The sequence below is a fragment of the Brachyhypopomus gauderio genome, chromosome 2, assembly GCF_052324685.1.
Source record: "Brachyhypopomus gauderio isolate BG-103 chromosome 2, BGAUD_0.2, whole genome shotgun sequence".
Lineage (NCBI taxonomy): Eukaryota > Metazoa > Chordata > Actinopteri > Gymnotiformes > Hypopomidae > Brachyhypopomus > Brachyhypopomus gauderio.
The window spans coordinates 44,681,725-44,709,505 of NC_135212.1; the positions used below are offsets into that span (position 1 = coordinate 44,681,725).

At 43.2% G+C, this 27,781-nt stretch overlaps 2 protein-coding genes across 3 annotated transcripts; both read left to right on the top strand.

The window, feature by feature from the left end:
- The first annotated feature begins 12,605 nt into the window (after positions 1 to 12,605).
- aimp2 (aminoacyl tRNA synthetase complex interacting multifunctional protein 2) lies at positions 12,606 to 15,381 on the top strand. Of its 2 annotated transcripts, none has more exons than XM_076996838.1 (4): positions 12,606 to 12,883; positions 13,171 to 13,377; positions 13,694 to 13,928; positions 14,419 to 15,381. In XM_076996838.1, exons 1-4 carry the CDS (start codon positions 12,758 to 12,760, stop codon positions 14,805 to 14,807), a joined length of 957 nt encoding a protein of 318 aa, XP_076852953.1. In that variant the 5' UTR covers positions 12,606 to 12,757; the 3' UTR covers positions 14,808 to 15,381. The 2 variants fall into 2 exon arrangements, with proteins under 2 accessions (XP_076852953.1, XP_076852954.1); XM_076996839.1 differs by having other exon boundaries at positions 12,606 to 12,772.
- Positions 15,382 to 18,721: 3,340 nt separating this feature from the next.
- Positions 18,722 to 27,279, top strand: cacng4b (calcium channel, voltage-dependent, gamma subunit 4b). The gene is made up of 4 exons (XM_076996840.1): positions 18,722 to 19,244; positions 23,046 to 23,129; positions 23,246 to 23,386; positions 23,728 to 27,279. Exons 1-4 carry the CDS (start codon positions 19,022 to 19,024, stop codon positions 24,246 to 24,248), a joined length of 969 nt encoding a protein of 322 aa, XP_076852955.1. The 5' UTR covers positions 18,722 to 19,021; the 3' UTR covers positions 24,249 to 27,279.
- The last annotated feature ends 502 nt before the right edge of the window (positions 27,280 to 27,781 follow it).

Sequence of the window (27,781 nt, forward strand, 5' to 3'; positions counted from 1 at the left end):
ATGACCCTCCTCCACACTCTCATTCAGCATGCTCCTCTCATGACCCTCCTCCACACTCTCATTCAGCATGCTCCTCCCATGACCCTCCTCCATACTCTCATTCAGCATGCTCCTCCCATGACCCTCCTCCATACTCTCATTCAGCATGCTCCTCTCATGACCCTCCTGCACATCCATACTCTCATTCAATGGTTTATTACCCATTGATATTTCCTCCCTAAGTCCTTCCCCACAGGTGAAGAGCTGCATGGCAAAGCTGCCTACAACTCCCAAACTACTAAAGCTGCCTACAACTTTCAAACTACTAAAAGTGCCTACAACTCGGTGTCTGAGTTGTTTGGGAAAAACATCAATCAAAAGTAATTGGGTAATTTTACATAATAACAACATATTGACTTTATTGAATAACATATTAAATAATATATCGAATAACATATCGACTTTATCCCTGAAAAGCAGCATTTAGCTTATATAACACTCTGAATCCTCAGATCAATAATTTGCTACAGGTAAAATTCCATCAAACTACCTTCATACTACCAAAAATGATAAGCAGAGCTACAGTTGTGATCAAATTTATTCAACCCCCACTGAAATAAAGTGTTTTGGCCAGTTTGACATTGATTTTGATCATTTCAGTCATCTTATTTACAATTATATCAAAGAGGCACTTATAAATTAGACAAACATAACATAATATTTATGATGGAATAACCACAAATGTCTTTACTGTGCTCACATCATTATCAGTTTTATTCAACCCCCTAGTGACATTATTTTTTAGTACTTAGTACAACATCCTTTTCCAGTTATGACAGCTTTCAAGCGTGAAGCATAGCTTGACACAAGTGTCTTGCAGCGACCTATGGGTATCTTAGCCCATTCTTCATGGGCAAAAGCCTCCAGTTCAGTCACATTCTTAGGCTTGCGCACTGCAACTGCCTTCTTTAGGTCCCACCAGAGGTTCTCAATTGGATTTAAGTCTGGTGATTGCGATGGCCACTCTAGAATGTTCCAGCCTTTCATGTTCAACCATGCTCTAGTGGACTTGGATGTGTGCTTCGGATCATTGTCCTGTTGGAAGGTCCAACGTCTCCCAAGCCGCAGGTTTGTGACTGACTCCATCACATTTTCCTCCAAGATCTCCTGGTACTGAAGGGAATTCATGGTACCCTGCACACGTTGAAGCTTTCCTGTACCATTAGAAGCAAAACAGCCCCAAAGCATAATTGACCCCCCGCCATGCTTCACAGTAGGCAAGGTGTTCTTTTGTTCATAAGCCTGGTTCTTCCTTCTCCAAACATAGCGCTGGTCCATTGTCCCAAACAGTTCTAATTTAGTTTCATCTGACCACAGTACACTGTCCCAAAACCTTTGTGGCTTGTCCACATGACTTTTGGCATACTGCAGTCGACTTTTCTTGTTCTTTGGAGTCAGCAAGGGGGTGCGTCTGGGCGTTCTGGCATGGAGGTCTTCGTTATGCAGTGCGCGCCTTATTGTCTGAGCTGAAACTTCAGTGCCCACATCTGACAAGTCTTTTTTCAGTTCCTTAGCAGTCACGCGGGGATTTTTCTCCACATTACGCTTCAGGTAGCGCACAGCAGTCGCGGTCAGGATCTTCTTTCTGCCACGACCAGGTAACGTTTCCACTGTGCCCTTTAACTTGAACTTGCGAATGATAATTCCAATAGTGTCTCTTGGAATATTTAACAACTTCGCAATCTTTTTATATCCATTGCCATTCTTGTGAAGAGCAATAACCTCTTCTCTTGTCTTCTGGGACCATTCTCTTGCCTTCACCATGCTTGGAAACACACCAGTAGATGTCTAGAAGGAGCTGAGTATCACAGTCCTTTTAAATCTGCCTAATTGGTGCTTATCATGCTTGATTGCTGCTCGTTGACATCCACAGATGTTTTCAATACCTGATGGAAAACACTGGAATGAACCTCTGTTCTTAGGAGTGGTAGTCGTAAAGGGGTTGAATAATTGTGTCAATGAAGAAATCACAAAAAGGCCATTTAATACTTTATGACAAAAAAAATTGATGCTATCTTAGTTGCATTTAGTTCTTTAACAAGTCCTTGTAAGATTTGATTATGAACACAATTACAAATGTGCACTGAATTCCATAAAACCCTTCGCAGCATTGGGGGTTGAATAAATTTGATCACAACTGTACTATGTCACTCTATCTCTCTGAATATATATATATCCATCCATTCCATTATCTGAACCGCTTAATCCCGCTAGTCGGGGTCACGGGGGGGGGGGGGGGGGGGGGGGCTGGAGCCAATCCCAGCAATTCCAGGCGAAGGCAGGGTACACCATGGGCAGGTCACCAGTCCACCGCATGGCCAACACACACACACACGCACGCACGCACACCTACGGGCAATTTAGAGTAACCAACCAACCTAACACGCATGTCTTTGGACCATGGGAGGAAACCGGAGTACCCGGAGGAAACCCACACAGGCACAGGGAGAACATGCAAACTCCACACAGCGCTAACCACCACACCACCATGCCACCTATATATATATATATATATATATATATATATATATATATATATATATATATATATATATATATATATATATATATATATATACACACAGTGGGGAAAATAAGTATTTAGTCAGTCACCAATTGTGCAAGTTCTCCCACTTAAAAAGATGAGAGAGGCCTGTAATTGACATCATAGGTAGACCTCAACTATGAGAGACAAAATGTGAAAAAAAATTGAGAAAATAATTTTCTCTGACTTTTAAAGAATTTATTTGCAAATAATGGTGGAAAATAAGTATTTGGTCACCTACAAACAAGCAAGATTTCTGGCTGTCACAGACCTGTAACTCCTTTTTTAAGAGGCTCCTCTTTCCCCCATTCATTATCTGTATTAATGGCACGTATTTGAAGTCGTTAACAGTATAAAAGACACCTGCCCACAACCTCAAACAGTCACACTCCAAACTCCACTATGGTGAAGACGAAAGAGCTGTCGGAGGACACCAGAAACCGAATTGTAGGCTGGGAAGACTGAATCTGCAATAGGCAAGCAGCTTGGTGTGAAGAAATCTACTGTGGGAGCAATAGTCAGAAAATGGAAGACCTACAAGACCACTACTAATCTCCCTCGATCTGGGGCTCCACGCAAGATCTCAGCCCGTGGGGTCAAAATGATCACAAGAACGGTGAGGAAAAATCCCAGAACCACAAGGGGAGATCTAGTGAATGACCTGCAGAAAGCTGGGACCAACGTTACAAAGGCTACCATCAGCAACACACGACGACGCCAGGGACTCAGATCTTGCAGTGCCAGACGTGTCCCCCTGCTTAAGCCAGTCCATATCCAGGCACGACTGAAGTTTGCTAGAGAGCATTTTGATGTTCCAGAAGAGTGTTGGGAGAATGTCATATGGTCAGATGAAACCAAAGTAGAACTATTTGGTAAAAACACAACTCGTCGTGTTTGGAGGACAGTGAATGCTGAGTTGCATCCAAAGAACACCATACCAACTGTGAAGCATGAGGGTGGCAACATCATGCTTTGGGGCTGTTTCTCTGCAAAGGGACCAGGACGACTGGTCCGTGTACAAGAAAGAATGAATGGGGCCATGTATTGTGAGATTTTGGGTGCAAACCTCCTTCCATGAGGAAGGGCAATGAAGAAGAAACGTGAGGAGATCTGCATGGAGGAATGGGCCAACATACCAGCAACAGTGTGTGCCAACCTTGTGAAGACTTACAGAAAACGTTTGACCTCTGTCATTGCCAACAGAGGATATACAACAAAGTATTGAGATGAACTTTGAACTTTTGTTATTGACCAAATACTTATTTTTCACCATTATTTGCAAATAAATTCTTTAAAAGTCAGACAAAATGATTTTCTCAATTTTTTTTTCACATTTTGTCTCTCATGGTTGAGGTCTACCTATGATGTCAATTACAGGCCTCTCTCATCTTTTTAAGTGGGAGAACTTGCACAATTGGTGACTGACTAAATACTTATTTTCCCCACTGTATATAGATAGAGCCCTGATTAGTCATGGAAAATGTTTGCTATAAAAGTCATATAATGAACATAATCTCCAATATCACAAAAGGATCATTGTAACTAGGACAACGCAAGGGCTTTTATTGGCTTTTTATTGCTTTTTTCCACACTCATAGCATTTATGAAAAGGTTCAGCCACAGCATTCATCAGGTGCATTAAAGTAGGCGATGTAAGGGACACATGTAAAGACAGCACTGCATGTTCATGCAGTTCCCTCAACTCATAGTCCTGTACCGTCATTTGCAGTTCTGTGAAAAGGACTGCATGCACTAACAATAGCTTGATTCCTATAACATGGTTGACATGTCACATGATATAATTATACCAGTCTACTGATGAGTCAATCTGTAGCCTGCCTGGAAAAGAATTATTGTGAATGATCTGTAGTTCTGGAATGTTAAAAATATTGCTGATATGTGTTATTTTGTTAATGTTTTTTATTTAAAATTTATTTGATCTTATTATATTTGATAATATATAATAAGATCGAAACCACACTGCACAAAACTGCACACATTTATACAGTGCTATATTTTGGGTGTAATGCATGCCCTGCAAGGTTTTTGTCCTAGTGATCCACCTTTTGGGAATAACCTACATTTCTACAAACCTCTGCATATTTTTAATGAATTATTTTGCAAATGTTGAAATACTGCGCTGAATTCAGCAATATAATAGGTATTCTCCCATATACTTAGTACAACTAAATTTTTCAATACATCAAAAGATTTGCTATTTATCAACCCATATTTCATTAGTTCTCTCTCATTTTTAATTGCACACAGAATGACCTTTCCAATAGTTCTAGTACTACAAGCTTACCATTTTGTTCAGCTTCTTGGATGACTTCCACACCAATAAATATGGTTGTCATTTCTGCTTGCAAAAAGAACATCCTATTTCCTTTTTGAAAATGGAAAATTGGTCAGATGTATAGCCAGTATGTACACTTTTTAAAAGCATGGTTCACCCATTCTCTCTGCTACAAAATGAAGATCAGATCTTAGTATCTTCTGCACAAACTCTCATTCTAAGGTTTACATGCTGATTCGATTTCTCAGCCCTCAAAGGAGTTATTTAACCACTCTCAATGGCAACAAATTAAGCATCTGGGGAATTTCTGTATAGCCGTATATTAACACAGACCTACACATACCGCTACAGATTGAAATACATAGACCACTACAGACTGAAATACATACACCACTACGAACTGCAAGACACATATCTTTGCAACTGTTAACAGTGATATGATATTGTGTTAAAACAGCCAGATATTGACCAAAGCATTAGTGGTGGTTCATTAGACAGTTATTTGTGTTTACTATGTGCAATTCTGTATTGTGGGATCTGTTTTTGAAACTGTAAAATAGGGCCATTGCTATTTGGCAAATACAAGGTTATTATTTGTTTAGTTAAATATCAAAAATAATCAAGATTATTAATTATTTCCATGTCTTCCTCCCCAGAAACTCTCCTTCACCACCACTACAAAGCCTTCAAAGATCTTTTTGGGCAGAACAGTTAGTGCATTTGCCTCTCAGCACTAGAGGTCTTGGGTTTGCACCTGCATCTGAGTAGAGTCTCCACATACTCCCTGTTTCTGTGTGGGTTTCCTCCTGGGTCTCCAGTTTCCTCCCACAGTCCAAAAGCATGGAGACTGCGTCAAAAATGCCCAGCTGTTGTCTTCTGTCCTCTTCCTGTGCCTGATGCAGTCCCCCGGGGGTTTCTGCTCAAGAGAATTGCCAGCCACTTCTCACCAGTGTGTAGACTGGATGTAAAAGGTTGGTGCAGTGTATCGACAGAAAAGCATATTTGGGTCCTGAGAAAGCTGCTATATTAAGGGTAACTTCATATATTTTGCTTTACACAAAACAGTTCTTTGAACAGAATTGCCTTTGATGGCTTTTTCTGGCAATCATTTCTGTAATTTTTTCCCATCGAGGACGCGATTCCAAGGTGATTTTCAGGATGGCATTAAGCAGCATCAGTAACTGTGTTTTCATTGTCTGTGTTCCTGCTCCACCTCTCATATTGATTCTCACCAATGTTAACTGGTTGTCATGTACTACAAAAATCACACGTTCAAGGGCTTCTGATTATGGTAAACATCAGAGGCATTTAGATGTCTTGAAAAGTCCTAATTTTCTAAAGCTGCAGCTAAAGCTAGTGATGTGATATGACGGCCTAATTGATTACTTGCATGAATCTGTGTCAGATCAGTTTTATAGGTCTGCAACTATGAGATCAGTTTTGAGATATGAGATTAGTTTTATTCCCTTTCATAATTATTAAGAGCGAAGGACGTTGGTCCTAGATGACTATAAATGAACAAGCACCACACATTCAGGCATAAGTGCAGTGCCTCCTAACAGCTCCTTTACAGTATGGGTTTCATTCGCACATACAAAACACGGCCTATACAATTAGGATGCAGCAGGTCACCAGACACCACGCCCATGTAATAGGAGGTAATAAGACCTACACGCTCATAGTAATTGTTTAAGGTCTCATAGTCATATAATTCCTTTTTATTTATTTATTATTTTTTCATTTGGCTAACTTTAAGATTACATGTTGGGGCATTTGACAGAACTAACAAAACTCCAGTCTTCTGATACTGGCAGACACCAGCGGGCCCTTACTTGAGTGAGTACTTTGGACTTTGTAAGAAGACAGCACATAATGACTGTAATCCATATTCAAAACCATGAAACCTCTCCTTTATGCTCTGTAGTAACTTTCCAGGACTTTTAACTGCTTTATGCTCTCTGCTAACTTTTATGCTGCCTCATAACTGCATAAGAGTCAGCATTGCTCTTAACTGTAGAGGCGATTTATATGCAGGGAGTGAAAATATTCGAAACATTTCAGTCTAATTAAGTCAAAGGGTATAAATCTCCTATCCTGAACTGGAACCAAATGATGCATTTGGCTTTTAATGGGTAAACGGTGGACAAAGCATCGTAATGTTAATATCTCGACCCTGTGTAGAAGTCTGGGGTGGGTTACAGATTAAGTAAATGGGGTGAGTGTGCTCAGTGCCAGTGGCCTTAAAGCCTGGGAAAAATCTACTGCAAATTTAAAATGTATATAGATAGTGCTTAATTAAATATCATCCATTGACTGGAGACAAAGATAAATGAATAACAACATTCAACAACAACGGGGGTTTCGTAAGGTCTATGATCTGCCCATGATCGTGGTGCTCTTCACTCTGTGTATTTAAATTAAATCAGGAACGTGCTGAGCAACACAGCGGCACTGCTGGAGAAGCAGGCTCCAATTTGATCTTCTGTTCTACAAGGCCCATGATCTTCTCACTGGAGAGCCACACCCTAACAGTTGTGACCCAGGTCAGGTGACGGCATGTCATTAGAAAGCACACTGTTATTTGCTGCATGGTTATTATGCTCTATGTGTGTTTTGGTGTCCCAAGAATACGTGGCGACACCTACCACACGTTCACAAATGCTCCTACTCTGTACACGCTTTTTGCCGTTTATGCTTTTCAATTACATTCAAAGAGTAAGTGATTGTGCCAGCTATATTTTATTCTACATTATTGACTGTCCCTTTGGAAAAGGGTACAGCCCGTTGCAAAGCATGTAATAAATTAGGTAAAAAAAAAAGACCCCATGTATGACTCAGAAGGAAAGGAAGGAAGAGCCAAAAATATCTAAACGCACATCTAGGAATCCAGAGTGATGTAAGGCCTGCATTGGTACCTTAGTCTCGCTGGTGTGCGGTAGGGTGTTTGAGGTCAGAAAAAGCCAATGATTTATGGTAGACCCAAGAGACATCAGAGCCATGACCCCTACACCACGATCTGTAAACCGAAGAGAAATGAGAGACGATAGGTCCGAGCTGACACTTCGGACAGTGGGGTAGGATCATGTGACAGGAACAGGACAGCAGGGCGGCCGTGCCCATGGGACTCTACTTCAGAGACTGCCCCATGAAGCTTAAAGCTCAGCAGGATGGCTTAGAGGGACATGGGGGTTAAGTGGGGGTAAGGGGGGGTCAAAAATACAGATAACCACTTCACCCTGAAAGAACTCTCACATCCCATCAACATCTCAATGCCAAATCAATGCTAGAATCACAGTCGTCCATTTGTATTACACTACAGTGCCATTTAGATTTGACAGCACAGGTATATTTGAGCAGATCTTCAAAATGACAGTCAGCACGACTGTCCTACTGCTGAAAGAGCTTCGTTCCAGACATTTCATCATGACTGGGTTACATATGGCGTGAAGTCACATTTGATTTCAGCGTATCAGATATCATCAAACCATGCGAGATAACAGCAAAATAAAATCTCCATAAACTCCAACGGGCCAGTGAGCACTCAGCTCATCACCTCACTGTACATGATACATATTTATTATGATCATAAACAGCTACTGTACTCCTTCGGCACGCTGCTCGACTAACAGCAAGCTAGTGCCAGTGGTCCAACTTCATGGTTCTGTTGACTGTAAACAGTATCGGATAGATAACATCGGCTGTCACGGGCCAAGAACTTACCATTTAACATTCATGCAAGCTGGCAGATGTGGCTTAAGGAAAGACCGAGTGTGGGAAGTTCAAACAGAGTCCCGGGTTTGCAATCTCGTTTCAGCCTGTAATTGAAACCCGGTATTCGAGTGCCTGTAGTTATGGCCACAAAAGAATGGTCCACCCCACTGCTTTTGGCCGTGGCTGCTGGCAGCCAGCAGGGTCCCCTGGTGGGGGATGTCGTTTCTGTCGCGGGGGAAGTGCTCGGTGCCATGGCGTTTACCCGTCTGCCTCGACGCAGCTCAATAATTGATGCCTTTTGCTTCATCTCCACTACAAGCTCATACCAAGCAGGGAGTGTTCGGCTCACCTTTCTTATTAAGTCTGTCTAAAAGTTTAATGGGCACCCCATTCGGTGCCGGTCCACGTGGACGTAAGCCACTTTTCGGATTCGCAGTGCGGGCACGACATCGAATGTGCATAAGGAGCGTCAGTGCACGAGGGACGTGGCATTCTGCTCCGGTCCAATTTGGAGCTACCTGATCTACTACAAGGAGACAAAAGTCATAAAAGTTTTACCTGTCTCAGGAGAATAATGGCACAGTCAGAGCTGCATGGCAGGAACTTGTGAATTATACAGTGTGCTGGTAGCCAGCTGGCATTGTTTAATATCAATGCAAAGTTACAGGCTGATAGTTAGGAATTAGACTACAGCAAATCTCAGAGGGGCAATCCAGTTAGAGGGGGTTGTTTAATGTTAAGAGAATTATGTCATCGTGTGTTAAACATGGGGGCATCCTACTGGTATCGTTTACAGTATGCATGTTTAAAGAGCCAATCACAGCACAGTGGCCCCAGTAAACTGGAGATTTAACATCCGGATGAAAACTTAAGATCTAATGAAACAGGATTGCACTGGCACATTGTTTTATCAGTCGATGTTAGGTAGGCTCTGATGATTTATTGAAAGGCTATTGCCTTCTTCATGGTAGACCACAATTCTCCACAATTAACTTATTGATATATAGGCTAAAATTATATAACTATATGAACTATGGTATTATATTATATAATTATATATTATTATATGTTCATGGACTCAATCTTGCACATCTCTTATTTATATGTTCAATCTCATTCTGCACTATGCCCTTTGACCTTTTTTGCTGTCATCTGGCTGAGCACCAGTTTATCATTGGAGCTTTACTGTGAGGTCAGGGTTTTTCAGCCAAACTCCTGAGACCATATCTTGTTGTAGCACCTGTATCAACCAACACCTGTTAAACAAACCCTCAAGACCATTGAATACCTAGAGCAGGTGTAATAGTAGCAAAAACAGAGCAAAAAAAGAACAAACCCCTCAAGAGTCTACTCTAGAAACTCTTGAGATTCTCTGGAGTAGACAACTCGTTCTGTCCCACCTGAGGGAGCACTGCTGACCTCCTCCAGGAACTTTTATGCAGCTATGCACAGAGTGCAGTACTCATATTAATGGGCAGCATGTGTGCCCGTGCAGTTGTGGCAGTGCTGAACACAATCCAATCTGCATATGGGACCCAACGTTCACTGCTACTGGGCACTCACACCACGGCTGCCACGTCTCTGTCAGGCTCCTGCAGGCCATGACCCTCACATCTCCAGGAGCTTGCTGGACAATGAAGATCTAGAGTGCAACAAGCAACCACGTACGCCTTTTTACATTTCTCTCTCTCTGCTGTGAGGAGGCATTTCTGCATCTCCGTCTTTAACAGACGGGATGAAGAGCGGATCGGAACCACTTGTGACAGACGCCATGACAGGGCAAGATGTCGGGTGAGTACTTCATAAGGATGAAGTTTTAGGCTTTGCAAATGACTTTGGCTCTGTCTAAAATATGCAGTTCTGTGTAAAATACAGCACTTCTGAAATGTGTAAGGTGTTCTCGGTTAAACACTCACCGACTTCAAAAGGCCATTTGGTCTAATACACATCCCCTGCTGTTCACTTGAGCTCCACCTCATTACATCACAGCAGGACAACACAGACACAGAGATACACAGACACACACACGCAGGGTCAGGTCTCTCAGCTCAGGTACAAAAAAGCACACGCAAAGCCTTGGCTGCAGGACAGATTGCAGGTGTGCAAACAAAATGGTCACCGTTTGTTAATGTCATACACCTACACCTACACCCACAACCACAGCCACACGCACCCTAATTCACATGTAGGGGCAAAAGTTCATTCTCTTCTCCTTCTTCTTCTAAGTGAAATAGCAAAAAAATGGTCCAATGAAAAAGTATAACTTTCACACCTTGTGTATACAAAAATGTATCAGTATGTCATTGATAATGGCATCATATCTTGATAACACAAGTTAAATCCAGACCTTGTCACATAAAATTGAGACATGGCAATCCAGAACAATATTACAGACTGTAGAGAAAGCAAGCAGAGCTGAAGACCAACATGTAGTAGGCATTTATACATTTTAAATGTCACTAAGACTTTAACACTAGAAAAGTTAGAAAAGTTTAATTATTGATCAGATATTTAATCACTAATAAAAAAGGATGTGAAGAGAAACACCCACTCGTTAAAAATGTATTCAGTCTTAAGAACAAGCAGGTTAAATGTGCTAACGCTATAATAAATTACTCTAAGATACGTTTTGGCAGTGCTGCAAAAGTTCTCCTTTATCTATCGTTGGTGAAACTTGGACTCAAATATTGTAATTGGCTGCCCTCTAGTGGATTGTCCATGTATTGTCTATCAAGGTAAATAAAGGGATCTAGGCAGTCACTTAACATGTATTACAAACACTTACCTTGTACTCACTAACCACTTTACTGGGTACAGATTATAACTTATTAGATGGTAGACAAATTGTCAGCAAGCCTCTATTCATCACTGTTCAGTTTCTGAGGTCATAACACAGACACATAAAACTGTTTTTTTACTACAGTGTCTCTGTGGGGTTAGGAATGCTCTTCTATACACACACATCCAATCAGGAGCAGTCCTGATGTCAGAAACAGACCACTGAAGGGCTAGAGCATGACTAACACTAGCTGTGCGAATTAACAGACTGCACGGGGTATAAGTCTAACTGAGTGACTGCTCAGTGTGGAGGTTATAAAATCCCAGCCAATCTGAAGCCTGTCACAGAGCCTTCACTGGACCCCTACACATCCAGCAGCTCTGTTGATGATGCAAAAAACATAAACATAGTCCTGCACTTCACGCCTAATTATCTTCTCTGCAAGGGTTCTCTTCATGAAACCTAGCTTATAACATCACTGTCCTAGAGATCACACATTTCCTGGTAGACAGGAGACGTCTAAGCTGGGAAAACACAAAGACATGCTGTCCTTCTACACTTATACCAGTCTTAGAACTGTGCTGTACTCTACTGTACTCTACTGTACCTGGGCCGACTTTAGTACTAATACCAAGGGCGGCAGCTCCAAAGAGCTGTATGTGCGCATCCTAAAGTATGTAGATGGCACCACTGTGAACAGTCTCAAAAAATGTTGTTTAACCTGCCTCCAGCAGGCCTTCTGATTCACTTCCTGGTGCTCAACACCCTTAAAACTTTGGAGATTATCCAGCTGTAGCTTCTAACTTGTATCATCTCTATCATCCCATCTAGAACTATATCTATGCATACATGGCAATTTTATACAATACTAAACTGCATATACATTATATATTACAGTATCATATGTCTCCACTGATATGTATGTGCCCATACAAATGACAAATTAAATGTTCCTTTTTCTTTTCTAATCCTCTATTTTAGCTGTTCCCAGGAGTCCACTCTTCTTTCTGGACAGAGATTTCTGATGTTGTGCCCAGGATCTCAGGAAATGGGAAATAATATATACGTTTTAAAACATTCTCGCGCGTGGTGAATTACTTTAGAAATGTAATACAAAACTTAATCAGAAACGAACCGACTTCTACAAGTAAAATAAAAACGTAGGGGAAAAAAAACAGTTGAAAATTCCGAACACACTAAACACAGCTCGTGTTTGTGGACTTTTACTTTCATAGGAAGTTGCGTATGATCCGCACGGCCTCTTCTCTTCCGCTCTCACTAGCGTGCTGCTGGACGGCCTGTCGTGAAATCGACAAAACCGTCATTATTATTGTTTATTTATTTCTCCGATTCTGTTCGTTCGTTTCCCAAGAGTGTGTCAGACACCATGCCCATGTACCAGGTAAAGCCAATCTGTGGGGGTGACATAAAGATTGATTTGCCAACGTGCATGTACAAGTTACCGAATATCCACGCGCAGCAGGGACAGAGCTGCGGCGAGCACGCGCTACAGGTAAATCTGCGCGCGAGGACGCGAGTCACGCGAGCACCTTTTATTTGCGTTAACGTGCAATGTGATTATTTATAGCGCAACCGGACGAGTTGTCATAACTGTGTGTGCTGTGTTGTCATATGCCGATACACGAACGGCTGTCAGGGACACTGCATCACGCACGGATGTTTACGTGTTGTGTTTGTTTCCTCAAACACAAATAGGGTTGCGCAAGAATAAAAAGGAGAAACAATCTGGTTTGGTGTATTTCGTTCTCCCTTTCTCTTTCTCCTTTTCTCAACTCTCAGAACGGAGAGATAGACCCCGCTCTTAAAGCGCTGGAAGCCCGTCAGGATGAGATCCTGCGCAAGCTGTACGACCTGAAAGCCGCGGTGGACGGCTTGGCCAAGACGGTCACCACTCCGGACGCGGACCTGGACGCCAGCACGCTGCCGCAGAGTCCCACGGGCGCCACCCTCACCGGCACGGCCGACCTGGACGCCCTGCTTGGGAAGGTGAGAGCCCGGGGCGTCTCCCCACTGTTAATGACCTCAGGTGGAGGCCACACAAGACAGTTTTGCTGCATGTCTCATGATCTCAGTGTTGGCTAGCTATTCAAATAAATAAATGAATAACGGGTCTCCTTTTTTACTTTCGGGGGGGGGGCAGAGAATCTGCAGGCATGAACCAAGTATCACGATGTTTTGGAATGGTGGAGGGCCCTTAAAGTGATGGATGTGGGGGTGGAGGACACCTTCGTTTACCTTTGAGCTCATTTCACTGTGGTGGGCGTGACCGACTGCACCCACTTACTGCTGTCTGTGCTGCCAGGACGTGGGAGCCCTGAGGGACATCGTGGTGAACGCCAACCCGGCCAGTCCACCGCTCTCCCTGCTGGTGCTGCACGGGTTGCTGTGCAGACGATACCGCGTGCTCTCCTCGGTGCACCTGCACTCCAGCGTGGCCAGCGTGCCCCAAAAGCTGCTCTCCTGCCTGGGACGGCCGCACGCCGACAGCTACACGCGCTGCCGCTTCCAGCTGGGCTTCACGCTCATATGGAAAGACGGTGAGGGAATCGGTGATGATGTTGAGGTCGGGGAGGGGACGTGGGGCCTTTTTGTTTTTGTACAGAGTGTGTTCGATTTTTAATCTTGACGTTCGGACAGCGCGTAGTGGTATCGATCCGCTTTTGTCCTCGTAGGGTTTCAAATGCTGTCAAAACGACAGCTGGTGTCGTGCTGATTTAAAGTCGTGCTGGGTTTGATTTTTCAGACGTGTGAAGGGCTCTTTCTACTTGCTTAAAGTTTAAGTCACTAGAATTAGCACAGACGTAGCGATGCATTGCCTCCGAAACGAATCTTTAGCATGTCCGTTGCATAATCATCTAAATCTGAATGTTTCATGTGACCCCATTTTTAAAAGCTTCTTCACAGAATGCTGTTAGCCCTGCTGGGAAAGTTCATATCTGCTAGTGCGTCCGCCACTAGACGTTTATGTTGCTGCTGTTTTCCCCTGGCCTCTTCCCTTTCTGACTCGTCTCCCTCTTCCCGTAACAGTGCCAAAGCTTCAGATGAAGTTCAGCACCCCGAGCATGTGTCCCATCGAGGGCGAGGCTAACGTGGCCCGCTTCCTCTTCCGCCTGCTGGGCGCCGAGCCCCACGACCCCACCCTCGCCACCCGGGCAGACTGCTGGGTGGACATGGGCGTCTTCCAGCTGGCGGAGGGCGGAGCCAAGGAGCAGGCGGCGGCTGTGCGTGCGCTCAACGCCGCCCTGGGTCGCTCCCACTGGCTGCTGGGCGCCGAGCTCTCGCTGGCCGACATTGTGTGCGCGTGCTGCGTGCTGAGGGCCGGCCTGGCCGACTCCGCCCCCTCCAACGTGAAGCGCTGGCTCCAGGCCTGTCGCAACCTGGGCCACTTCGACTGCGTCTACGCACTCCTGCAATGAGGAGGGCAGGGGAGGCGGGCTTTGTGATAGGGGGCGGGCCCAGGCTTCTATAGGTAAAGACAAGGCATATATCCACGATAGTAAGTTAAAGGAACTGCAGGGAAACACATTAAAGGTCACGTTAAGGTTATTGTATGGAATTGCAGATAAGCTGCTGAGGGGTTTTTTGTTTATTTGGCTCAATGCGGATGGGACTTGAAAGAAGCTCATACGGTCCTAGAAGACCTGAGTTCAGTATGAATATGTAGGTGCTCTGAGAAGGATCAGAGTAAAATATTACACTCCTGATTCCTCCTTGAACAGGAGTGGTGTGGAAACTGACCCCAGGTCATTGTCATATTTATAATGCACTCAGAGCAGAGAACAGGCATTTTCAGTAGTCGATACTGAGTGAATGCTGCAAACATGTATCTGCCCTCCACCTTGTGCCTAACATATGTACTGTGTGTAATATGTTAAAACTGAGTATTACTTGTTTTGCTAAGTAGCGTTCTAAAGGGAAGCAATGGACCTTCTGCTGAGATGATTTGTAGCGCCTTTTCTTAAAGCCTATTAAAGTTTTCATTCAGTCAAATTTGGTATGTCTGCATTATTTGCAGTGTCCACTGATTTTGGGAAAAAAATTATGAATAAAGTGTTTTGGGGCTTAAATATCAAAATATAGGAACTGATTAACATATCTGCTGATGAAATATATAATATGTTTTCACTAAATTTTGCACAGGTCTCGAAGCGGCCTGCAACATATAATTTTACCAGTAGGTGGCAGCCTAGCCACCATGTATTTAAATTCTACCGTTCATAGAAATGACTCACAAGCTATAGCCTACTTTAGTTGGCTGGCTGTGATGTTCTAGTCAGTAAAAGTTATCCATGTCTGTATTTTGGATCTGCTTCAGACATGTGATATTAATAATTTGTTGAAAAGCATACAGCCTACAAAAGAGACATGTGTCTACATCCATAGCCTTAAAAGAAAGAATGGGATATGTAGTATTTAAATGAGCTGATATTAAATATGTATTGTCTCATCCTTTGATTTGAGAGGGGGACGGTTTTCTCCTGAGACTCATTCTACTGAAATCTCAGATGTGATACGACGTCCCCTGGAAGTCTTTCCCTCTGACACTTTTACCCTTGTGGAGATGTCACGCGTAATAAAACAAAGTTGCAATAAAATGTATAACTGCTCATACGTCCAGCTGTTAAGCCAAAGAAATGTGTGCAGTATGCAGTGTCAGTGTCACTCATGCTTTGTCTGAAATAACGATAGACAGTAGTATGTGAAAATGATTTATTTGAACAGGAAAGGTCTCCATGTCTCCATTAAACATGCCAGGGGCCTGCGTTGCATTTATGGGAATTGTCTAATAAGTAAATATCTTGATTGCTACATATTACACCATATATGGAAATGGGAATCAGTGGGAGATCTTGAGACCTGCTGAAATAAATGAGGACAATACAGGTTGCAGCTCCTTCCCAGAGCCGGTCCACAGGAGCATGTGAGCTCTCTTCTGCTCATGCATGACGTTGAGATCAGCGCTAGCTGCAGACAGGAAACAACCTCAGTTCAGCTTCTGTGTCCGAGGGGAAACGGGCCTGTGCCAGGCGCTCTTCAGCGGCTGTGCCACGCTCTTCATGAGGGAACGGGAGTCTGATAACAGGGAGGCTGGATCTGCGTCGACAGCTGTGCGTTCTGATTGACGAACAGGAAGTGAACTCGGACCTTGGGAGTCTCACACTGTCAGAACAATGAAATGCGCTGATGGGAATCTTGAGAGCGTTCACTGACACCTAAGATAATGAGCAATTTGTATCTCATATCGCATATATTTCCTACAGCTATATTTGTCTCTTAAAATATCACTGTGTAAATGGCATTCATCTGACCTTTGGGGTCTTCATCCACCTTGTCCACCAATACCATTTTGCTTTCGCCAGCCTTACGCAACCTTCTGCAATATAACTGCTGGTAATTTGAGATTTCAAATGTGAGTGTTTTTCACACCTTCTGCTCCTTCATGCCACAGCTGGAGCCTCTATAACATGTTCTTGTGTGCTTCAGATTACACTCGCCCCAAATTAATAGCGCTGAGAAGGCAGATGGGATTTTTTAGTGCTTTATGGGTTTTTATATATTTTTTCCGGTTAACTCCCTCCTTAAAAGTATTAATGCATCTCAGATCATGCAGCTCAGGGGGCACTGGTTACCGTGGTTACATGGTATTTCAAAAATCGGGTTACTATTGTTACGTGTACAAGAGGATTTCTAGAACTGCACAACTATTAAAACCCACCACATTATGAGCTCTAATACTAGACAGAATGGCTGTTTACCTAAGCAAATGTAGCACTGAGTATATTCGTTAAGTGAAGTCCAATACTATATGAACACTTTGGAGTTTGAGCACATTTTGAGCACAGCTTTTGAACACATAACTACGGTACAACCTTCATTCAAAGCAACATGTAAAAGCTCTTCTGGAAATCCAAACTCAGCTCATAAGATGTGCAGCGTCCAATCAGACCCTGACTGGCACAGTCCATCTGAGCAAAGCTCCTCATTAAAACGATCTTTTTTAAATATTGTAAAACAAATATTCACTCAAATCCATATGATGCCAGAATATTTGTTAGAAACAAGTGCCAGCAACATTTATAGCTGTTTTCTGCAGAAAACATTTCATGAAATGGAGCAGAGAGCTGGATGTGAAATGCCTGCTAACCACTTGATCCTGTGCATCAGCCAGGGATGATGCTCCTCGTTGCTCCCGGTGCGTGGAGGTGTTACTGAAGCTGAGTACCTCCCTGTGCTCCCAGTCACACATCCTCTATTGATCCACCAGGCTGATAACAGCTTCTACAATGACCAGCGGGGAGAAGCTGGTCCACCCCCACCTCCACCCTCACCTCCACTGTCTCCTATTGCACTATCCATCATCCACGTTGCCTGGTTAATGAATACTCTTGCCTAAATGTACCTTTAATGTTGTGCTGTGGTAGACATAAAGAGTCTCTTGAGCGGTGACGTCTCTGTGCCGCAGTGCTGCTCTGTTGGTGTGAAGACGGAAACAAGCAAGCAAACAGGTTGGCACCGCAATGGTGCTGGTTAATAAACTAATCCACCTCTGAATAACAGTCTTCTCTCCAGAGGGAGCGAGTGAACACCGCTCTGTGCACCTGGCAACACCAGATTAATGGTGTGATTCACCGGTTGGATACAGGCATGTGCTCAGTAAACAGCATCATTTTAAAGCTTACCAATCAGAAGCTGTTTAATTGTTCTCTGGAGATCAGAGGCAGAGCATCAGAGAATTCAAAGAGATGTCAAAAGTAGTCAAGAATCAAGTGATAATTGTAATCAGTTATTAATTTGTTTGGGCTAATATTTCCTAGATCCGTACATTAACTCACTGCTAATATCCTATAACAACGTTTTATAGAGGCTTGGGAATTCAGATATATAAATCAGATCTACGAATCTTCTGAGTGCACATCAATGAAAGATTCCACACATGTTCATGAGAGAAAAGCCAGTGTACATATGTGAGCGATATAGCCCTCCTATGTTTTATGTGTAAAGTCATTCATATATGTAAGGACACACATTCTTCACAATTCAAAACAGGCATATTCTGTATTTATACCCTAAATGGACTGTCATCAAAGATTGAACTATTTCCTGCTCTATGGCTGGTAGTTTTTGCAGAAAGCATTTCTGGAAGACAACCTCGATTCAGCCCAGACATTAATATCCCCTCTTCCCATCAATAGACCTAAAGAGGTTCTTCCATAAGCTGTTTGTTTCTCATTGGTTAGTTTGAGTGAAGGTGGGGTTTTAGACTGTGCCGTCAAAAAGCGATACCAACGAGCCCATATGAGTTTGAAATCGTGAAATAGAAAGAGGAAAACTGACTATGTAATGCAAAATATAACCCAATTAAATAATAACCCACAATGATTAAAAAACGTGTTCCGCTAAGCCTGTTATGCAGTAACATGTGGATGCGCCGCGCGCCTCGCCTCCCGCAAGTTTGCTGTCATTCTGACTGGGAACAGCCACCTTTAACGGGAATCTGAGCGCGCGCTACCTGAGGATCCACGGCGGAAACAAAGGAGCGCAAGTGGTCGCCACGGCGCGAGCGTATTATCCGCGCTGTGACGCGCGTCTTATGTACAAAAAAAACCCGTTTGGATTATTATGAGGTGCGATGGCTTGGTGCGACCGTGCGGTTCAGATGCTGCTGGCGACCGCGGGGGCTTTTGTGGCGTTTAGCCTTATGACCATCGCTATTGGAACAGACTACTGGCTATATTCCCGGGCATACATTTGCAACGCGACCAACATCTCAACAGATGACACCCAGTCACAACCCAAGAAAACTCGAGGCGACCTTACGCACTCCGGGCTCTGGAGAATCTGCTGTATAGAAGGTACTATGTGGTTAGGTGTTTCATTCTTTTTAATTTTTAAGTAAAACAAAAAAGGAAACTTGTACTGAAAACAATATTTGTAATATTCTTGCTTATGGATTTGTTGTAGCTACATTATTTGATCCGTTTTAACTGTCTGCATTTGAATCTTTTGTTCCTGGTTTGCTCCTCGCACTGGGCATTTACGCAAACAAAAAAGGCGTTCTCTGCTTGATAGTTGCTAGTAATGCATACATAGGCTACAAGTTAATGATGTGTTGATCATTTGGATTGTTTTAGTACGATATGTTAACGCATCCAAACCTTCCGCTCAGAAAGGTCAAATTCATTTTACCGTTTCACCGTTACAACAATAAAATATACTAAGGAAGTCTCTGAAACTCTTATCGACTCAAGAAGTTAGCCGGCACACACAACTCCAGCCTTCACGTGAGAGTTTAATTCTCTCTCTCTCTCTCTCTCTCTCTCTCTCTCTCTCTCTCTCTCTCTCTCTCTCTCTCTCTCTCTCTCTCTCTCTCTCTCTCTCTCTCTCTCTCTCTCTATCGAATTTGAGTCTGCTGAATGGACTCCAAACCGTATGCAATCAAGAGTCTCCTCTTAAGTATCTGCCTTCATTCATGTCTTTATTGTATTTGATGCTGTTGCTTGGCAACAACATGTCTGAAATTGCTATGGTAACATGGCCAAGGTTTAAAAATAGATGAATCTGTTGCTTCTTGTCATTGTCCACCAAAAATTAGACACGTTCTACTTTTTTCTGTTGCAACGTGAGATTGCTGACCCTCGGTCAGGCAGACTGGGTCCCCCCTCATTATCTCACATGGACGTGTACACATAAGAGCCACTGTATCCCGAAGACATGCTATGGCTCTTGAAATCGTATTCCGTCATAGAAACGAAAAATGCATCAACAATACTAACTGAACTAACTGAAAACGCATGCTTGTCGTTTTGGTAACCCTGTCACAAGCAAATAATCACGTCGTTGTCTTTTTTGAGCCCTAATTGGTGAAAGGTTGTTGAACGCCGACTAAGGCGCTGTCCCCTCCTCACGGTGCTGAAATGCTCACCGAAGATTTTGAACAGGCCAGAAGTAAACCTAAGAGGGCCTTTTTATTAGGTTGTATAATTTTTGTATTTCCTTCAAGTATTTTAGGTGAGACGTATTAGAACATAGCCAAATTAAAACAATATTTCAAATGTTAAAGAATAGGCTAAATACATAACTTGCCAGCCCTACGTTTCAAAATATTGGATCATCACATTAACTTCGCGATTTTCCAGCATTGTGGCTATTTTGTGCGACGTCACCAGTACTGTTTAGTTAACCCTTCAAGGTCGCTTATCAACCAATATACTCCATCTGCTTTGACTATCAATATGCCACGTCACAGTCAACTGGACGGATCGTAGTTGCTTTGTTTCAGTATGGATCCCAGTCCGGAGCGTTCAGATATGTTGTCTTTTGGGGAAACCATATTCCGCAGGACTGGAAAGGTTTCGGGGGAGAAGAGCTGCCACTTCGTCATTACCAGTGTGCGCCACACAACTGTAATTAAAATGCAGCACCGAAAGGCCACGCTGTCACTAATTGGCCACAGGGCATTTTGCGAGCACTACGCATGTGCCAGGCTCCGACCCCTTCAACACCTCAACTCCACTTGCAAGACCCCATCAGGAGTGCCACGTGTTACCGTTGTCATCTCGTTTAGGGCCTATTGTCTTAAAACGCAAGATGGATTCTAGTGCTTCACTCTTACATGGTTACATTTTTATACACTCTTCTTGGCTATGCAATATACACTATACATTTTTGTGTTATCTATGAATGTAAACATAACAATGCCCGTTTGCTATAAAAAAAACAGTGATTAAATAAAATCAATCACTTGATCATGAAACAGACTATGACTAAGACATGGCTCTCAAGGTGGAGCAGGTGTTCATAACACCTTAGAAAAACAGTGGAGTACTAAATATTAAACCACATTTTTTTAGATTATAAGGGACATTACTTACAACTAAAAGGAAAAATAAATAAATAAATCACCTGCTGCCAAACAAACATACCATGTAAATATTTTTTTCATAATTAAAAATAAATAAATAAACAAACTGTTACCTGTGAGCAGTATGATGTAAAACAGGTTCATTTCACTCTATGAGGCCAATGATTGCCTGGGCTGCTTTAATTCACAATAGCAGAAATGTGTTGCCTCCTGGCAGGCTGAGACAGTACTGTGAGAGCTGTATGCTGGCCTAGGATCAGTTTTGGCATTACATGTGTTGGGGGGGGGGGGCTGGATGGGGAGCGGGGTGTTTCTGCCTGCTGTATTAAACCACAATGAAGATGTCAAAGGCATCCTTGGAGACGTTATGGAAATCAGACTGTTGGAGCAGCTCTGAGGTTGCCATGGAGAAGATGTGTTCGGCAGAGAGCACTGTTACCTCCAGGCAGGCCTGAGGGACCAGGGCATCGTTTTTGTCACATACACACGCATCTGGCACATACACACACACACACACACACACACACACATGTGCACACACACACACACACACACACACACACACAAATGCACACACACACGCACGCACACACACACACACGCACGCACACACACACACACACACGCACGCACGCACGCACGCACACACACACACACACACACACACACACACACACACACACACACACACACACACACACACACACACGCATACACACACTCTCCCTCTGATGAGTGTCTCTGTCAGTTATGTGAGGGGCTTTATTTCTGCTTTATGAGCCTGGGTAGACCTCTGCCACTGGGCTAATAACCACCACTCATAAATCAACTGAACTTCTCTCAATGTGATCCCACTTCACACACTACACTCTAATACAGAGACAGAACTGGGGTAAACATGTGTCTGATGATTCTTAGAATGCCCATGGCTGTCTGGGTAGCCCTTTTTATGACTGGAGAAATTCTTTTCAACCAGCTAGCAAGAATTAGCAGGATAACGATGCGTGTAAATGGTTTTATGAAGTTCTTTATAAGGGTTTGTAGTGAGTGGGGAAGTTGATAGAAACATTTACAATGGAAAGTTCATAAAAAGCAATTCAATTTCTATTTTTTTGCCGGCTGACTTCCATTTTGCACATACAGATTCAGAAATATGCTAATTAATCTAATTACTCTGATATATTATTGACAGGTTCATAGTCACATGGTGAATTCTGTATCGCATCAATAAAAACAGGAAGAGAAAATTAAGTTCCATGTTATTAAGAACACTACTGAAAATGTTTATTTACTATTATTCCTGCATTGTATTATTTGCTATTCTTAACATTCTTAAATTTACATTAAGGTTTGTCTACAGGAGCCTTTCACCTATTGTGCAGGTCTTGGTATTAGAGGACAACTCACAGAACCATCTAGAAATAGGCTCTTTTTTTTTACAATGACTAGACGAGAAAACATGGCCCACTTTATCAGACCTATTTTATACTAATTAATTTGATGCCCCCTTTTAACCACTAGACCCAATTAATGCCTCGCTGGGCCTTCAAAGCTGTGTCACACGGTGCTGTCTGCCTCCCAGTTCTCCCAGTTCTCCCAGTTCTCCCAGCACCAGTGAGAGAGAGGAGACAGGGACAGACAAGAGAGACAAGTCACCTCGTGTGGCCGATAAAGTGGACTTTTGTATCTTTGACTAACTTGGAACACGGGCCTTATACTTGGACAGATGTCTAATAACAGTTCGATTACTAAACTTCATCATAACTCTAAATTTGACTTGCTTGATTTCTAGGTCTCAATAAAGGAAGCTGCTACCGTATCAATCACTTTCCAGACGACAACGACTATGACACAGACAGCTCAGAGTACCTCCTACGTGAGTGACGTTCTCTGGTTAACACCGTGTCATTCCGTCACGCTTTTACGTGCATGCCGTTCAGAGCCACTGCATACAAACACGGCTTTCGTCACCTGCTCCCCGTGTGTGTTCAGGGATTGTTCGAGCCTCCAGCGTGTTTCCCATCCTCAGCACCATTCTGCTTCTGCTGGGGGGGCTGTGTGTGGGCGTGGCACGCCTCTACAACAAGAGGAACACCATTCTACTGAGCGCGGGCATCCTGTTTGTGGCAGCAGGTAAAGTGCTCAGGAGAACCCTGCACAGCGCTGAATTAACACCCACAGGCTCTATGTGAGTCTCTCTAAAGGCAAATAGAAATTATGATAGTTAAATCAACACTGGAGGTGGTAATTCAGCACTCTAGATGTTAATTCAAAGCCAGGGATTTTGTAAATATCCAACACATTCGCATGATATAACAGCATACAAATAGCTTTTGTGTAATATTACTGGAAGTTGAAAGAATTAGAATTTAAATGAATATCTTTCAAGCCAGTATACTTTACATTTGGTGGGATAGTGTAAAGGCATGGCGGATTGTTCTTGTAAGCTACTGTAATTCTTCTGACTGTGATAGGTCTGAGCAACATCATCGGCATTATCGTCTACATCTCGAGCAATGCCGGTGATCCCAGCGACAAGCGCGATGAAGACAAGAAGAGCCAGTACAACTACGGCTGGTCCTTCTACTTCGGGGCGCTCTCCTTCATCCTGGCTGAGGCCGTGGCCGTGCTGGCCGTCAACATCTACATCGAGCGCAACAAGGAGGTGCGCTTCAAGGCGCGGCGGGAGTTTGTCAAGTCGGCCTCGTCCTCGTCCCCGTACTCGCGCATGCCGAGCTTCCGCTACCGCCGGCGCCGCTCCCGCTCCAGCTCGCGGTCCACGGAGGCGTCGCGCTCCGCCTCTCCGCTCGGCCTGAAGGTGGTGGGCTCCGGGGCCCCGGGCGAGATCAACATGTACACGCTGACCAGGGACCCGCTCAAGACGGGCACTGACAGCTCCTACAGCCCCGAGCACGATCCCGGCTTCCTGCAGGTGCACAACTGCTTCCCCAAGGACTTGAACGACACCATCAATAGGAGGACCACACCAGTATGAGAGAGCTCAGCGCCTCGGGAAGCTGGAGTGTGTTGGTGGTGTGACACGGAACCGACATTGAGACTGGGCGGCCTCACAGAGACACTGCTGATATGGTTACTGTGACCAAACTACCTAATGACTCCAGACTTTGAAATTGAATGGGCTTAAAAGACATTGTTTAACCTTTAAGTGTCAGTGCTCAGGCAGTGTTTTGATTTAGTGTTTCCTCTTACATTGCTGGGAATGGATCTGAGGGTCTTGCTGTGGGATGTGTGTAGAACATTTTGTTTTGTATTGTTTTTCAACAATACAAACTAGAATTATAAAATTCCAATGAACAAATCCACTTTAAACACAGTTTGGATCTCCTATCAGCACACACCATTTTAAACATGACTATCCGAATACAGAATGGTGCTAAAGGATCTAGTCTCAGAGTTCAACTTTCCCCAATTGTGTATTTTGTACATACTTAAACCCTCTATGCCTTGAGTGTGTCAAATGTTTGTAGCCACTGCTGTCTTATCCTATTATGTGTGCCTGTCAACGTATCAGTATAAACAGCTTGGGCAGACTAATGCTGTAGGTACTGACTGCAGAGAATACTGTGCATGGTTTTTTCTGCTGTTGTGGAGCAGGAAATAACCTACAGATGCCTGAACCACAGAATACTTACAGAATGGAATCAAGCGATATTTTGGTTATGGAGAGAATCCAGCAGTTAGCACAAACATGAAGCTTTAGGTTTGATTTTTCAATTCTGATAATGCGTGATCAGCTGTCGATGGGAAAATGGGGCGTGACTTCTGGTGTCGCCCATGATGAAGGAGGAGAAGACCGACGACGTTCGACTGCCGGCCGAAATGTGGGTGTAGACGCTTCCCCACCTCCACCTCCACCCACAACCCCACCATGAACGTGTATGACGCCCGACGCTGCTACCTGTTCCTCCGTGCTGCTGGAGGATCGTGTACAAATCTGAGTGGCGTCCCGCTGGGATGGTGACATTGTGCAGACCGATAAAGGGTGGGGTGGGGGTCTCCGCTTGCTGATACCAATCTGGGACAAAGAAGACAGACACAGGACTGTCAGTCTCACGTCTGGGTGGTCGGGTTTGTCCCTTTGCAAGGCTGTCCATGTCCTAGTGTACCCGACGGAGCAGCACGCCAGCCAGCCATATACCTTACCACCGTTTCCTCAGTCAAACAGGGTCTCTGTGGTACCCAGAGGACAAGCCTTTCTCACTCGTGTTTACAAGTACACTGTTATCTGTATGGGTGTTGAGAGAGTGATGTGAATTTTGGGACAACTGCATATTGCTGCAGTAATTACTTTAATGAGCAAAAGGTCTCACCTATTTGTATATAACTGAAAGGTGTTCACTAAAAGCATATGTCGCTGCATTCAAACTGTTTCCACACGGGCTTAGAGCTACGCAAAGTCATATTAGGTCTCAGTGTTTTCTATGATCCACAGTGTGTGCTTTAGGTATTATTTACAGGTGTGGTGACATAAACACTAAGTCCATGCCTGTAAACGTTCTGCTTAAATTAGCTTAGCTTAGCTTAACTTAGCTTAGCTTAACTTAGCTTAGCTTAGCTTCTCTTTGTTTGCTGTTGCTCTTCTCATTATTGCTCTCTCATCAACAGTGTCGCCATATTATTGCTCACCTGAATAAATTAAGGCAGGACATGTACTGTCTTGCAGATGACCGGACGCTGGACTTTGGCCTAGCACTGTTGCAGGCTGTGGTGTATATTTTGTGCCATATCGAAAGGTTTTATTTCCAAAAGCGCCATTTTCTTGCAAGGTAAAAAAAAATGTGGTAACTGAGTTTACATTTGCAAATTGAGAGACAGATAGACAGACAGACACTTCTTAGATGTCTCACTTCAGAGAGCAACTGAACTGAAACATGCTACCACATGTATTATACAAAAGTGCATTAAAACTTGTGTCAATTAAAGACTTTTAAAGCACACACGACGAATTTTATTTCAAAATGGCAGCGTAAGGTATCTGTTTAGTATCTGTTTAAGCCTGAGGGCGTGGGGCTCTCCCAGAACAAATTGAATGCTCCCTTCAGGTGAGAGGATACAGGAGCCATAGTGGTGGAGCCAAATTATCTTGGGTTTTGTTCATGAGTGAGAGCAAAAGTCAAATAGCTGAGGTCAGGAGTGCGGCAGCGTCTGGGTTGTAAGACTGGAGTTTAGTCTAATCAAAGCCATCTCCACCAGTCAGCTAACGTCCCTGTCCTCACCTATACTGACAAGATCCTCACCTACAGTTATAAAAATATGGGCAATGGCTGAAAGAGTAAAAAAAAACCCCATAAATACAAGAATGAATGAGCTTTCTCTACAGGGTTGCTAAACATCCACTTCATGAGAAGGTGCAGAGCTCTGTCATTCCAGGTAGGACTCAGATCAGAGATGGTGCTCCTCAAGACTGGGGAGTTCAGGCAGGGTGGATGCACCCCCACTACAGCTGTCCTAGGAACACCACTGGAAGACCAGAGGTCTTTCAGCCTTTGGGTGAACTAAATTCAGATCAGAATAAATAATACATTACAGAAGGAGCTACAAAGTCATACTTATTCCATACTAAGATGTAAATTCCTAAACCCTTTTGAAAAGTCTGCCAGAAGGGCTTCTGCAGTTTGCTGTATAGTTTTGTTTTTTCTGAGCCATGTTTTTGTGTTGATAGTCTGATGTTTTTTATTGTCACACCCCCACCTAATTTAATCTCAGTGAGCTTTCCCAAGAAAGAGATACTGAAACATACAACTCACACAATGTTGCATTTTTAACAGTGATTTCAGAACCATCATCATCACCATCACCAGCATTTTCTCATTGTGTACAGTCCAGTAAAAATGGGCTTACAGCTGTTAACTGTATTAAAGGATGATGAGACAGGCAAAGATTATTCCACCAATCTATTCATCCAATTCATAGAACAATGACATGTTTTGTAATACAGTATTTGAGTAGAGATTTTCATTACTTCATTATCATTGTTTCACTGATGTATTAAGATGATGGTTGATGACAATAAATGGTTGCATCGTGAGAATGTAACTATGGAAATATAACAATAATAATGTATAAACAAGTTTATTATTATTATTATTATTATTGTCCCCATACTATGTTTTTTTCATAATTGTGAACAGAGTGTGTAATTGTCAAAGTAAAACACATTTTCTCTGTACACAATTAGCATTCTGATACAAATTTCCAAGAAGAATATCATAACAAGTGATACTGATATGGAAATTATACTAGCATTAAAATCTAATTCTTGGTACTGTAATGACCTTTCTTATACTAACTTGCTTTCTTCCTTTTATACCCCTCATTAACAGATTGTGTGTACAGCAATATTGCTTACTACATTTGCACAGCCATGCTAAACATTGTTAAGCTACACTGCAGCCATTCCAATACACGGCATATATTAAAGCTGATGGAGAATTGTGAAAACCAATTTGGTTTATGATGGCTTCACTTTAGCCTACACAACCTTTATGGCAATGGCCCAAGGGCCTA